This window comes from Rhinolophus ferrumequinum, chromosome 22 (assembly GCF_004115265.2).
Source record: "Rhinolophus ferrumequinum isolate MPI-CBG mRhiFer1 chromosome 22, mRhiFer1_v1.p, whole genome shotgun sequence".
In the NCBI taxonomy this organism is placed as follows: Eukaryota; Metazoa; Chordata; class Mammalia; order Chiroptera; family Rhinolophidae; genus Rhinolophus; species Rhinolophus ferrumequinum.
In genome coordinates this window covers 42,962,889-42,976,774 of record NC_046305.1, presented here as the reverse complement: position 1 = coordinate 42,976,774, position 13,886 = coordinate 42,962,889, and the positions used below count along the sequence as shown (strand labels likewise).

General features: G+C 38.1%; 1 protein-coding gene across 1 annotated transcript; it reads right to left on the bottom strand.

The window, feature by feature from the left end:
- Window positions 1–279: 279 nt before the first annotated feature.
- Window positions 280–13,793, bottom strand: ATP5PB (ATP synthase peripheral stalk-membrane subunit b). The gene is made up of 7 exons (XM_033091997.1): window positions 13,640–13,793; window positions 13,345–13,381; window positions 9,282–9,427; window positions 7,052–7,215; window positions 6,440–6,565; window positions 1,656–1,835; window positions 280–692 (listed from the first exon to the last, which is right to left on the bottom strand). Exons 1-7 carry the CDS (start codon window positions 13,677–13,679, stop codon window positions 615–617), a joined length of 771 nt encoding a protein of 256 aa, XP_032947888.1. The 5' UTR covers window positions 13,680–13,793; the 3' UTR covers window positions 280–614.
- Between the last annotated feature and the right edge of the window lie 93 nt (window positions 13,794–13,886).

Below are 13,886 nucleotides of genomic sequence, written 5' to 3'. Positions count from 1 at the left end.
TAGCTGCTGGATTCTTAAGAGTGATTTTACAACACGTTGAGTCCATATTTTCTATAGACATACTACTAAAATAATGATAAAGTCAATGATAATTTGATATACAATATTTCCTTATTTTAATACTAAAAAGCTTTAAATTTCCCATAATCAGTTAGCCAGAAATAGCTTACCACTAACAGTCTCATAAACAAGGTTATCAGTTCAATGACATCTTTAATTTTTACCCACATGACCAAGGTTGAAATATTTGAGAAAACTATGCAATTTGAAAAATCTTGTTTCAATTGTCAGTTTATTGCAAGATGGTAAAATTAATTACAAATTTAAACCATAACTTGGTAGTCTTTAGTCAGGTACCAAATTTTATTAAGAGCAAACTGCTTATTCAAAAGTGATTATGGAACATCTCAAAATACAGAGCAAGAAGGACAAGAAACATCTCACTGGCCAATAGATTGTTTGTTTTAATTCTTTCACTATATGAAACTCAAGCATTTCATTTTTAAGAAGGGTAAAGTGTAACTTCAGCAGGCCGCAATACAGAAAGACTTTGTCACATAGTTTCCATTTAGTCAGTCAACTGTTTCTAGCTGTCTCAATCGGCATAGCTGCGTTTACATAACTGGCTGTGCTTGGGCCTTCTTTGCAAGCAGCTTTAGATCTGCAATGCACTTGGCAATTGTCTCCTTTTCCTGCGATAAGGAAAGAGAAATCTGGTTAGATCTTTCCAAATCACAGGTATAAACACCATAATTCTAAAGGATCCATCCTACAAGACCTTGAAGTTCCTACACAATCTCAAAATGAGTTACTAGCTTAGTATGATAGACTAGTAGAATTTATTTAACTATTTAACAAGGGGAGATGCAATTTATTTTAAGCAAATCCAGGGAATTAGTCAAAATCCCCTGGCTCATAGCTTTTATGAGTGAAACCTACAGAGTTCAAAGCCAGATACTCCTGTAACCATGTACCATCGATGTTAGCTTGTACAGCTAACAGCTGCTTGAAAAATACCAACCTAACAAACATCATAATACAGACGCGTTAAGAATGAAAAGAATTTTTAAACTTTTTTGTATTTTCCAAGTTTCTTAAATAAGCATATTTTTATGTAAAAGATAGTTTATTAAAAATAATGTATTAAGTATATTGTATATCCGGGAAAGAAACAATGACATAAATAAATAGAAAACATCAATTTTTTAAAAAGGAAATAAAGTTTAGGTAAATAATAGAAAACATTTATTTTCTGTTCAAGACCCATAAATCAGACAGCTGGGAAGAAGAAATGGAATGAAAATCACAGAATTAGGAATGGAATGGGCTCTATGTTTTACAGAGAAATTAAGTATGTTGGTTAATGTTTCTCCCAAATGATGGAACTGGAACACAAGTCTGCCACAACCAGTGTTTTGAACAATCTCTCTACTCTTTTAACCTATGAGGTCAGAGACCCTTAACCAAGCTTTGAGGAGGAAAGCCACCATGGCAGTAATGCAGCCTTTTCTAGGTTACCACTATCCAGAAAAATGAACCAGGGCCACCCCACTGTCTCTTGCTAAGGAATCCTTGCCTATTCATATTCTAACAGAGCCATCAGCAGATGCTTGCCAGACACCGAGCCAGCTCCAGAAGCTTTAAACACCCCGTACCTGCTGTGCAGAGATGCTCTGTACCACATGCTTCTCCACCCAGTTTATCATGTGCTCTTGTTCCTTTCGACGCATCATATTCTGCACAGCGATCTGATAGTCCAGGCGATTCTTTACCTCCCTGTATACTCTATGCAGCCGGTCCCGGTAAGTAACCTCCAACGCCATAGCAATGTTATTCTGAAGCAAAATCAAGAACGAGGAAAAGTATTTGCATAGTTGAAGGATCACTCCCACTCTGAGGATTCTGCCAGTTACAATACCCCACCTTTCTTGCATTTTATGCAAAATTCTTTTTAAATATATACAGCAGCGAGTCTCCTCCGGCCCCACCCCCTATAGGCCACCAACTTCCTGTTTCTTGTATTCCCTCCCAGAAATATTTGATAAACAAAATATAGGTATGTGCACACATACATCACTTTTACTAATTATGCCATGTAGACCCACCTCACTTTTAAGTTACATTGGATTCTACAATATCGTGTCCCATAATCCATAATTTATTTAACGAAGCTCTATTAATAAATTAGGTTGCTTCCAATTTTTTCTGCTATAAATAATGCTATATATTGTATGTCTTTGCACTTACATGTGAATATTTGCTGGGTCAAATAGCTAACATCTGCTGAGTACCTACTGTGTTCTAAAAACTATATGTCCATTCAATTAGGTCTCGTAGCACACCATGGGATAGTTACTATTATTACATCCGTTTTACAGTGAAGAAACTGAGGCAGAAGCTAAGGAACTTGTCCAAGGTTAAAGAGCTAACCTTGTGAAGTCAAGCTCTGAATACAAGAACTTCAGGCTACAAATCCCATGTTCTTAAAGATCCATTTTAAATTATGATTAACGTTTCCAAAATCCTCAGAAAAACTACCACTTCATTCTCCTACCAGCAACACAAATGTGTTACTTCGAACCCTGACTTTTTGTTTACAAAACTTTTTACTTCCCACTATTCTGATAAGCAGGAAAAAAAATCACTTTTAATTGTCATTCTCTATGGAGAAAATTTTCATATTTAGAAGCCATTTACATTTACTTATGTCTTTATGAATTGTCCATATCCTATGCCTAGTTTTCTATTGGGATCTTGGGCTCTCTTAAGGTAACTACCCTTTTGTGTCACATGGAATGCGTGTATTCCTCCCAGCTTGTCATTTAACTTTGTTTCTGGTATTTTTACATGTAAAATTTTTAAATTTTTATGAGATCAATCCAACAACTTTTCCTCCTGTGGTTTCCACATTTTTATTATTGAGATATAATTAACATACATTGTATTAACTTCAGGTATAAAACAATGATTTGATATTTGTATATACTGTGAAATAATTACCACAATGAGTCTAGTTAACATCTGTCACCATACATAAGTTTCTGGATGTTGTTGTCTTTATTAAAAAGGTCTTGTCAACTCCAAGGGTATTGTATTTCTTTTCACGTTCTCTTTTTCTATTTTTTATGGTTTCAGTTCTTATTTAAGATCTTTAATTCATTTGAAATTTATTTCAGTATGAGGTAGAAGGTAGGAAACAAACGTTATACTATCTACAAAAGTACTCGTTTGTCTTTCCTCCGCTAAGATGAAAATGCCATCTGTCTCAATTGCCTTCCATGTTGTGGACCTCTCTAGACCTCTGCATCTGTTGTGTCAATCTGACTTTCTATTCGCATACTGTACCACACGACTTCAAGTTCCTTACAGTTTTATGGGTTTTAGTATTTGATAGGACTGTTCCTCATGACTTCATTTTTTCAGAATACTCCTGGATATTCTTTTTTACTTTTTCTTTTAATAAGCAGTTTGGCCAATAATCACCACCCCCATCTGTTAATATTTTCTTTCCAGGAATGTTGTTACATTTAGAGATGAAAGGAGGGAGAATCGATATCTTTATAATGTGTAGTCTTCCATTCTAAGAACAGGGTTCTTAGAACCTTATACCTCACAAATATTTTACAAAGTAAAAAAATTATACATTTCTAGTTAAGTTTATTTCTAGGCATCTTTTCCTAAAAGGTGCATCTTCTTCCAGTACATTTTCTAATTGACTATTTGTAACAGAAAGCTACTGATTTTGATTTTGTTTATTTGATATTAATTTTATACCTAAACACCTTGCTGAATTTGCTTATTGTTTTAGGTTATGTTGACTCTCAGGTTTTCTAGGTATATAACCAGGTAATCTATAAAAGTAAGAGTAAGTTTGTCCTTCCTAATTTTTAATACCTCTTATTTCTTCCGCTTCTCTAACAACATCAGCTACTACATCCAGTTCACCATCATCTTAATGGTGACAGGGACACTGTCATCTTCTAATTCTGCAATGAGATTCCTTACCGGTCTGTTAAATACAAAGGCTTGAGATATTAATCTCAAGTAGGCCCTTAATACTTCTAAGTACATTTCTTTAGTTCACTCACTCTCCTGCTCTTCATTTTCCTCAAATCTCTAATATATCCTTGACTATTTTCACTCAGCAAATGACCTTCCTCCCTTTTCACTGAGAAAAGGAAGCAATAAAAGAATTTCCACAAACTTCCACCAGCACACAAATCAATCTGCCTGAACCCCTGGCCTTCCTTTCTGTATCTACGGCTGAACCGTCTACGCTTTTGACGGCAACTCCTGCCTTGTGAGTTCTATTCTAAGCCCTCTGGCCCGTGCAGGACATTACGCCAGCACATTCCCCCCACCCCTTTCCTGCATTCATTGCTCTCTCTACTAACTTCTATCAGATGCTAACATACTTTGCATCTTTAAAAAAAACTCTCTCAATTCCTACATCCTCCCATCCTAGCTACTAATTTCTTTGCCCACCATTACAGTAAAACTCCTAGACAATTTTGACAGTTGTCTGTACTGACTCCAATGTCTTTCCTTCCACTTTTTTCTTCAACCTACTCCAATTCACGAAAAGAGCCCTCACCAAGGTCACCAAGAACCTCCATGTAGCTAAATCCAATGGCAAATTCTTAGGCCCTTTACTCCTTGAACATAAATAGGGCAACTACAAATTGAAATAGTCCTTGTTTTCACCTGTCTTTGCCCTCATGTTCCAGACTTGCGGCTTTAAGTGCCACCTGTAAGCTCATGACTCCCAAATCTCCAGACTGGAATTCTCCCCCATCAATTCCAGAGGCATATATTCAATGGTCTACCCAACTAATCTACTTTGCTAACTCACAGGCATTTCAAACCGATGCACACAAGACCAAAGGCTATTTGCAACAAGGCAATCAGAGTGACCTTTCAAAACGTAGGTGAGATCCTATCACTCCTCTAAAGGCTTCAATGACTCTCATTCAGAATACAAGTCCAAGTTTTTACAGAAGCCTGTAAAACTTCACATGATCTAGCCTCTGGCCGCTCTCTGCCTTGCTTGCTTTTATTCTTCACCTCACCCATTCCACTTGGACTACACTGGCCTCCTTACTTTTCCTTGACTATACCAAGCAAGCTTCCAAGTTTAGGGCCCTTGCAATTGTTCTTCCTTCTGCCTAGAATACTATTTCCCCAGAAATCCACACAGCTTACCCCATTACTTCTTCAGGTTTCTGTTCAAATATCACGTTAGCGGCCTTTCTAGACTGTTCAATAAAAAGAGTAACTCCCTCCTAAAATCTCTTTTCCTTTCACTCCAGTTTATGTTACATAGAGCACTTATTACCACGCCTGCTCAATTTTTTTTCTGTCCTCTCAAACCTTGGCTAGCAGACTCCATGAAGACGGACTTTCTTTTGTTCTCTCTGTATTCCCAGTGCCTGCCTTGACTGGTGTCTCCACACAGGAAGAACTCAACAAATACCTATTAAATACATGTTTCATAAATAAATAAAAACTTAAACAACTATCACTTGATTCTTTTGAAAGAGCTACATCTTCAAAAGCCAGATTTCGTTTGTGTACATATTACATATGAGGCAGAAAGTATTCTCTGGTTGTAACCTAAATACGCACGAAAAACAAGTTTTAAAATTTTCTGAGGTTTTCAAACATTCATGCGCTTAAGATCTTTAGAGATCTTGTTTTTAAAAATACGGATTCTTGGGTGGCTCCCAGCAGAGGTTCTGTCTGATTCCACAGGCTTGCAATGGGCCCAAAACCTACACCAGACACCAGACGACCATGCGCACGTGGTACTGAGACCACACTAAGAAATACTGGCTTAGAGCCTTAATGGTTCAGATACTGACTTGACCTTAGCATCTCATTTTCCACTTAGAGGTGCTTCTATAACATAAAATTGCAATACAGGACATCTCATTTTAAATATCAGGGATAACATATTGGGCTCAAAGTGAAAAACAATAAAATACTTGAACATATTCCTAAAGATGTTTGTGTGGATCCAAAATGTGCTCTTTTATTCTTTCTAATTTTAGAGTAATAATTCTAATTTTATTAGAATTAGGGCAGCATTTTACAGTATTTCTGAGCAACATTAGTACCAAAGGATGCTAGGATGTATTACGAGAGTAAAAGGATTATACAGCTGACTCTTGAACAATGCAGTAGGAGAGTGGGAATGTTAGGGGTAACAACCCCCCTCCACATAGTGAAAAATCACATATAACTTTTAAATTATTTATCCACTTGATAGGTCTTAAATGTCTAAGTAGCTGTAACTGCCAACCACCACTCAGATCTTCTCTTTTCTAAATAAAATATGCTCTACCTACTCAACTATTCCTTATATAAGAAATTCTGAATTTTTGTTTTAAATGCACACAAGTGAGTGACTTCATTCTCCTTAGAAAGTTCTGACACCTACCCTCTGGACATCAAAAAGGTAATGGCGCTTTTGAACCAGTGCCTGCTGTGACTTCTCCAGATTAATTGCATCCTGGATGTATTTCATGGAAGCCTGCTTCGCCTCTTCTAGTTGGGCAATTTTTTGCTGCAATTATGATATTTATAACGAAGGTCAGTGAAAGCACCAAGGGTAATACAAATAATAAAATATAATAAAAATAATAAAAATAATAAAAGCCAATTCATTTGATTCTTCCTCAAAGTTATATCCCTCATTTACAAAAACCACCACATACGCACAAATAGGGAGACATGAAGAATTGTTCATAACAACTACACAATATATTGTTGAATGAACGAAACTATAGAAAAGCTGGAGAAAGTTTGGTAAATTTAAAAAAATTGATCTCAACTTGTGATTTCAAATTAGTAGCGAACAATAACACCTATATAATGCACTCATTGTAATTAGATTCATTTCTAATTATATATATACTAATAGTACATATATAAATCATATATATATTAAATATGCATGTGAATATATCTACATTCATACCAAAAACATCACTTGATGGGCTTGATGCTGCGGCTACAGTCTAAAATGGGAAATAAGATTTATGGCTCTTACCTCATTGAGTTTATCAGCAAATTCCCCAATAGAGGCACCATATTTTTTAACTACATAGACAAGCAACCCTATTGTTGATACGGCAGAGATGGTCTCTGGTGTAACCACATATATTTCTTTGGATAGAAAATATAAGATAAGCCCAGTTCCGAGCACATAGGGTCCTAAAAGAAGAAAAAGTTATTTTATGGTGGATATGATAGGTCTAAAAAGGAAAGATAGAAAGATACTTCTACATTTGATTAGCTGATGGCAAAGTTAAGTAATGGTTTAAAATAATTAGATTCAAAGACAGAAGCAGTATGGTAGAATTGAAAGAACAAGAATCTGGACTCAAGGAATCTGACTCTGCAACTTACAAGAAACTGAGCAATATAAATAATCTCTGAGCATAGTTTTCTTGTCTGTAAAATGGGAACAGTACCTTTTTCACAGGGTTGATGAAATAGAGAAATAATGTATGTAAAGTGCCTGGCACAAATGCTCAACAAATAGCAACTATTCTATAACTTTCAGAAGTAATTTGTGCAGCAAAATATACAATTTATTGAATGTGAACATTGGCCAGGATAACATTTATCTACTCTTGCCTATTTTTATTGAATAGGAACCTGACACTGACCATAAGCCAAAAAAAACCCCAACAAACAAAAAACTATAGTGTGTGTGTGTGTGTGTGTGTGTAAGAATTAAGTATCAGGACTCTCAATTCCTGTAGCATCTAATTTTAATGCTTCAAAATGGCTATCTTTTTCTTTAACCAGCAGGAGCTCTGAAATGACACTAACCACAATGTACATTTCTTTAGGATTTTCCTCTGTGCCTCACAAGATGCTAAGCAGGGACAAAACAGGACTTTAGGGCAGCATTTTACAGTATTTCTGAGCAACTTTAGTACCAAAGGATGTTTGGCTGTATTACGAGAGTAGAAGGATTATACAGCTGACTCCTGTACAATGCAGTAGGAGAGTGGGAATGTTAGGGGTAACAACCCCCCTCCACATAGTGAAAAATCACATGTAACTTTTAAATCCCCCCAAACTTCACTAACAGCCTACTGTTGACGGAAGGCTTACCGATAACATAAACAGCTGATTAACACACATTTTGTATGTTACATATTATACTGTATTCTTACAATACAGTGAGAAAAGAATATCATAAGGAAAACACATTTATAGTATTTATTGAACAAAATCAGCATATAAGCGGACCCACGCAGTCCAAACCCATTGTTCAAGGGTGAACTGCGGTCTCAAATATATTTTACCCAGTTTCCCATACAAAGTTGCAAGTTTTTTTTATTTGCCTTCAATATATAAATTTTAAACGTGAATTTGCAAAAAGGCCTATCATATATAACATTTTAATCATCTACGAAGCTCTGAAGACACTAATGGTTCTTGCAATTTCAGTTAGGGAAATGCTATTTTAGGCCACTCCCTGGAGGGTTAAAAAAAACAATCTTTGGTTTCCAATGTTCCACAGTCATAGCAATATTTGGGAATAGCAAGAAAGGCAGTGTGTATAATACAAAGAACACTGAACTTAATTGGAGAAACTGATTCAAGTATAATTCAGTCACTAAAGAGAGAATGAATCTTGGCAAATTCTTGGTTTTCTAGTTTTTCTGGGCAATAAAAATGTCTTCGTCGGACTGTTAAGGATTAAATAACATTAAGTGCAAGCATACTGCAGTATAAAAACGCAAGGTTTCAGAAAAGTTTATGACTTTTTCAAAGGGGAAAAACTGATAAATATGACCCAATTTCTGCTTTCATGCTTATACATACAACTTAATAATCTCTATTGCTTTACCTGGCTTTATTTTCATCCACAGCTCTTTCCCTTACCTGACTGTATATAATGAAGTTACTCATGTCTTTATTGTCTATCCTACCATAGAATGTATGTTCCATGATGGCAGGCACCTTAGTTAACCACTGTATGCCTAGAACAGTGCCTGGCACAGAGTAAGCATTCAGTAAATTTGGTAGATTAACAAATGGAGACAACATTATAAAATCAAGTTAAAATCTCTAACAAATTTATTCCAAAGCCAAGTTAGAGCAACCAAATCGTTATATTTAATCACTTCCACAATTCGCTTTTAAAAACAGCTGACTTGATTTTCGTGGTGAATGTGGAGGAGGTAAGAGGCCGCTAAAATCCTAGGGTAACATAAACTATACCAGCCAAACGTACGATCAAACGCCGGGCGAATGCTCACCTGTTACACCGGTTTTAGGATAAAGGAACTGAAAGAATTCCTCAGGGATCAGCCCATGACGAACTTTCCCCCCATATTCAGGAAGCGGTGGTACAGGGGCCTGACTTGGCTGCCCAGTGTGAAAGATCCTTGTTGCCTGCAATACCCTACAGGTAGCAATGACACAAATTCAAAGCCGATTCTTTAAAGAGAACACAATGTATGAACAATTAGTAGAAACAATGAATAGGGATGAGGACTGAGGCAGTGTCCCACTGTCATAATAGAAAGAGAACAGACCAGGAACAGGATGGTTAGGGGCCAATAATTAGCTGTGTGACAAGGACAAATGACTTATTTAAACCCACGTGTCACCTTCTACTCAATACTAGAATCCCTTCTAAGTCTCATCAGTCATCTGTCTAGCACCTTCTGTTTATTAGCACTGAAATACATAAGTACGTAGACTCTGCAGCCAGACTACTTGGGTTCAAATCCTAAACCTGCCACTTGACTTTGAGCAAGTGACAAGCTTTTGTAATTTCCAATTTCTCTAAATAAAGTGGGAATACAGGATATGACCATATAGGATTGTTGTGAGAATTAACTGAGTTATTAACACATGGAAAGTTTCGAATGGTGTTTGGCATATGGTAAAGTTCTATGGAAGTGGCTAGCTAACACATGTCCACTGGGTTGTGAGCTCCTTGATGGCGAGAAATCTGACCTTTGTGAATATTCTCTGTGACGGGGTCTAACTAACCACTATGTGAAACGTTTTTTCAGTGTGGGATAGCTCTGTGTTCATCTTTGAATTGAACTGCTACGTATGTCCTTGAAACCTCCATCCATTGATTCTCATTTTATTTTTCTCTGTAAGAAAGACAACATTCATGTGTCTGGGTGAAACATCTGCGTCCCCTCGCAAGCCTGACTGTCCACAAGGAGCTCTCTGGTTGTGTTTATAAAAACGAGGTATACAAAACATAGCACAATATTCTAAATACAGCTTGACCAAATCATTCATTCTACAAACACATGTTTTGAACTTGAGCTATTGTACTATTATCATGGATTTGCAAATTATTCTTGTATTAAAGTAGGTTAAGATTGCATTTTAGCAGTTATAGCATACTGGTGTCTCATTAAGTTTTTGATGAAATAAAATCCTCTAGGTCTTTTTCATACCTGCTGTCAAGCTTAGTCTCCTTCAAATACTCAGTATAGTTTTGTCCCCTACCTCTCCACTCCCTCTACCTCTATTCTTGCAATGTAAGAATTTATATTATTTCATTGATTTTGGTTCATTCCTTGTCTTTTAAATGTTACTTCTACCCCACCAACTTTGAAATCTGAGATTCATGCTCGAGATTCTTTCATTGTAATCAGGGTTTCTCAACCTCAGCATTACTGACATTTTAGACCACTGACAATTCCTCGTTGTGGAAAACTATTCTGTGCACTGTAAAGTGATTATCAGAATCCCTGTGGCTTTTATACCTTAGGGGCATCTACGGTAGGTAGCATCCCCTCTTACCCAGAGGTGACAACCAAAAATGTCTCCAGACATTGCCAAATGTCCGATGGAGGGAAAAAAAATCACCCCAGGTTGAGAAGCACTGATTTTAATCATAGCACCAGAGACCTTGCTTTAGGCTGACACAAATCCTCTCCCCAACCTGTTGTTTTCTAGTTCAAGCTCTCATCATCTCTTGCCTAACCTCAGTAACAATCAAAAACCTCAAATACCCCTTAAATCAGCCCCCTCCCACTGCTGACAATGCTTTTAAAATGCAAATCTGACTTTAAAACCCTTCAACAGGCTCTCTCCTGCCTACAGAAAACAAACTACTTAATATAACATACATTTCAGCACCTGTCAAGTTTTAAATCCTCACCTTAACTTATTCTCCTGCCTTCCAGCCTTTCGGAACTACTCAGAGCTCTCAAAAACAAACAACGAAAAACCAAAAAGATGCTTCACGCTGCTCCTGCTCCTTCTGCCTCGTGTGCCTGGAAAGTGATAACTGCCAAATCCAACCAGCCTTCAGAACATCTCAAGTAAATCCTTTATGAAGGCCTTCCAATCTTGGGCTAACATTCATTCACAAAACCTTTACTGACTTTCTACTTCTGGCAGGCCCTGTGCGCACGGCAATGAGTAGACAAAGCCTCAGCTTTCAGCAACACTCTAATGCGGTGTGGGAAGTGTGAGCGTACAGGTCCATACACAATTTCAGGCAGCTGTAAGTTCTATGAAGAAAAATGGAGCAAGGTAAGGGGGCAGGCAGCAACAGAGTAGAAGAAAGGCATTGTTGGTAGGAGGCCAGAAAACATTTGCGCCAATGACCTGAGGAAAAGAAAGAAGAGCAAGTACAAAGATCCTGAGGCAAAAATAAGCTTGGACATTTTCAGAGAAACAGCAAGGTCAGTATGGCTGCAGAATAAGCTAAAAAGACAACGGAAAGAGATAAATCAAGAGGAAGGATGGGATCAATTCATTTGGGGCCTTCTGGGTCATGTTAAGTTGGGATTTTATTTCAAGTGGGATGGGGAGCTCTGGAAGGTTTCTGGGGGTTGGGGTGAGGATCGACATACTCCCTATAGCTGGTGTGAGAATGGGCTGTAATGGGACAAGGAGAGAGATGCAAGGAGACTAGCTAAGAGACTACTGCAACAGCCTAGGCGAAAGTTGATGGAGGTTTATATAGTCCAGTAGTCGTGGTCAGAGTCCAGATATAATCTGGTGGAAGAGCCCTTCTGATGTATTAGCTACAGAACGTGAAAGAAAGAGAAACCGAGATGTTCCTTGTATCATAGGTATGTATTTTATTTCTTGTATTATGATTATTTACTTGTCTGTATGGAATCTTTTTTCTCTGATAGTCAATTATAGCCTCACTTTATTGCCTATACAAAAAATTACAGATAGATTAAAGCCACCTTTTCAAGCCATAGAACAGTTACCAAATTTTGTAAGATTTAGGACTACGTTTGGAACTAAAAATTCCAAAGAAAACTGACATGTTTTGTGCAATAATATTAACAATAACAGCTGCTAATATTTACTAAGCACATATTATCTACCAGACACTGTTTTTATAGTTTCACAGGAATCAAGTCTCTTCATTTTCATAACCCATAATGTGCTATTACCTCCACTTGTAGATAAGGAAATGGAGGTCACACAGCTGGTAAGTGGGGGAGCCAGGTGTATCTCTTTCTTCTAGCTTTGGAGTCCTCACTCCAAACCACCACTCTACAGCTGCCTCCTCTAGATTGTGTGTGAGCTCCATGAAGGCAGGTACTGTCTTACTCATTTTCCTATCTCTGCTCATATGGGAGGCAAATAAATATTCACTGAATCAATGAATTTCTCTGACTCTTATGATTTGGTAGTAAAAGTCAGGATCTGGGAGACAGACCAAAACAACATGCTTTTATTGTTTCATTTAACGAAACTGGTTAACTCATATGTAGGATATAAAACAGGAAGCAACAAATGAACAAACAAAATAAACAAACCCATAGACAAACAACAGTACGGTGGTTACCAGCGGAGAAATGGGGGTGGGTAGGGGGAAGGATAAAGAGGGTCAAATAAATGGTGCTAGAAGGAGACTAGTCCTTGGGTGGTAAACACATAAAATGCAATAAACAGATGATATACTATAGAATTGTACATTTGAAACGTAATGTTATTAACCAATGTTACCCCAATAAAGTTAATTAAAAACAAAACAAAAAACTTGTTCTTGAGTATGCAATCTAGGAACTCTGATTCAGGCTGTGGCAACTATGTACCTTTGGTGAAGGTCACACGTGAGAGGGGCGGGGCTTACAAGACATCAAAACCACTTTCTAGTTTAGTCGGAACACATCACTTATACTCTTAATCTTTGCCATTAGGTTGTAAGACGACGTTCCGGACAGTTTCAAAAGCACAAGTGTTTGAATGAGGCTTTACCCGTCCCCAAATTACCTAAAGAAAGGTAATTTCTAGCCGAAAGCTAACAGAAGGTCACCGAGAAGCGAAACGCGATAAAATAAGGACGAAGGGCAGTATTACACCCCTCTCACTTACCCTGGACCGAGGAGGGCTGCGTTCTTCACACAGGGGGCTGCAAATACACAAGGCACAGGTCAGCAAGGTCAAGGTGAAATTTTGGGTTGTCCCTTCCTCGGTACCCGCGGGCCCCGATCACTAAGGCCATGCACCCCTCTCTCCTGTCCCCCGAGACCCCAGGGTCACCTTCGGAGCGGCGCTAATCGCTTCTACACTCAGGCCCAAGCTTCGCTGCACCTTTCTTCATCCCCTTTCCTTCCACTCCTACCTAACCGTAGACACGGTAGCCCCGACCAGGGTTTACACCTCTCACCCGCTGTGGCGACGGTAGAAAGTACCGCCCGGGACAACATGGTCAGCGAGGGCCCGCTCGGCTGTCTCTGTGTCCGGGTGACCTGGACAGGGAGTCTTTTAGGGGCAGGAGCAAGATGGTCGCTCGCAAGTCTCGCGAGAAGAGAACGTGAACCCTCTGTCCCTTCAACTTCGTCTTGAATTCTTATTCTCGCGATAAGAGGTACAGATTCCGGCGAACTTGTTGCCCGAGGGCCTCAGCGGGAACG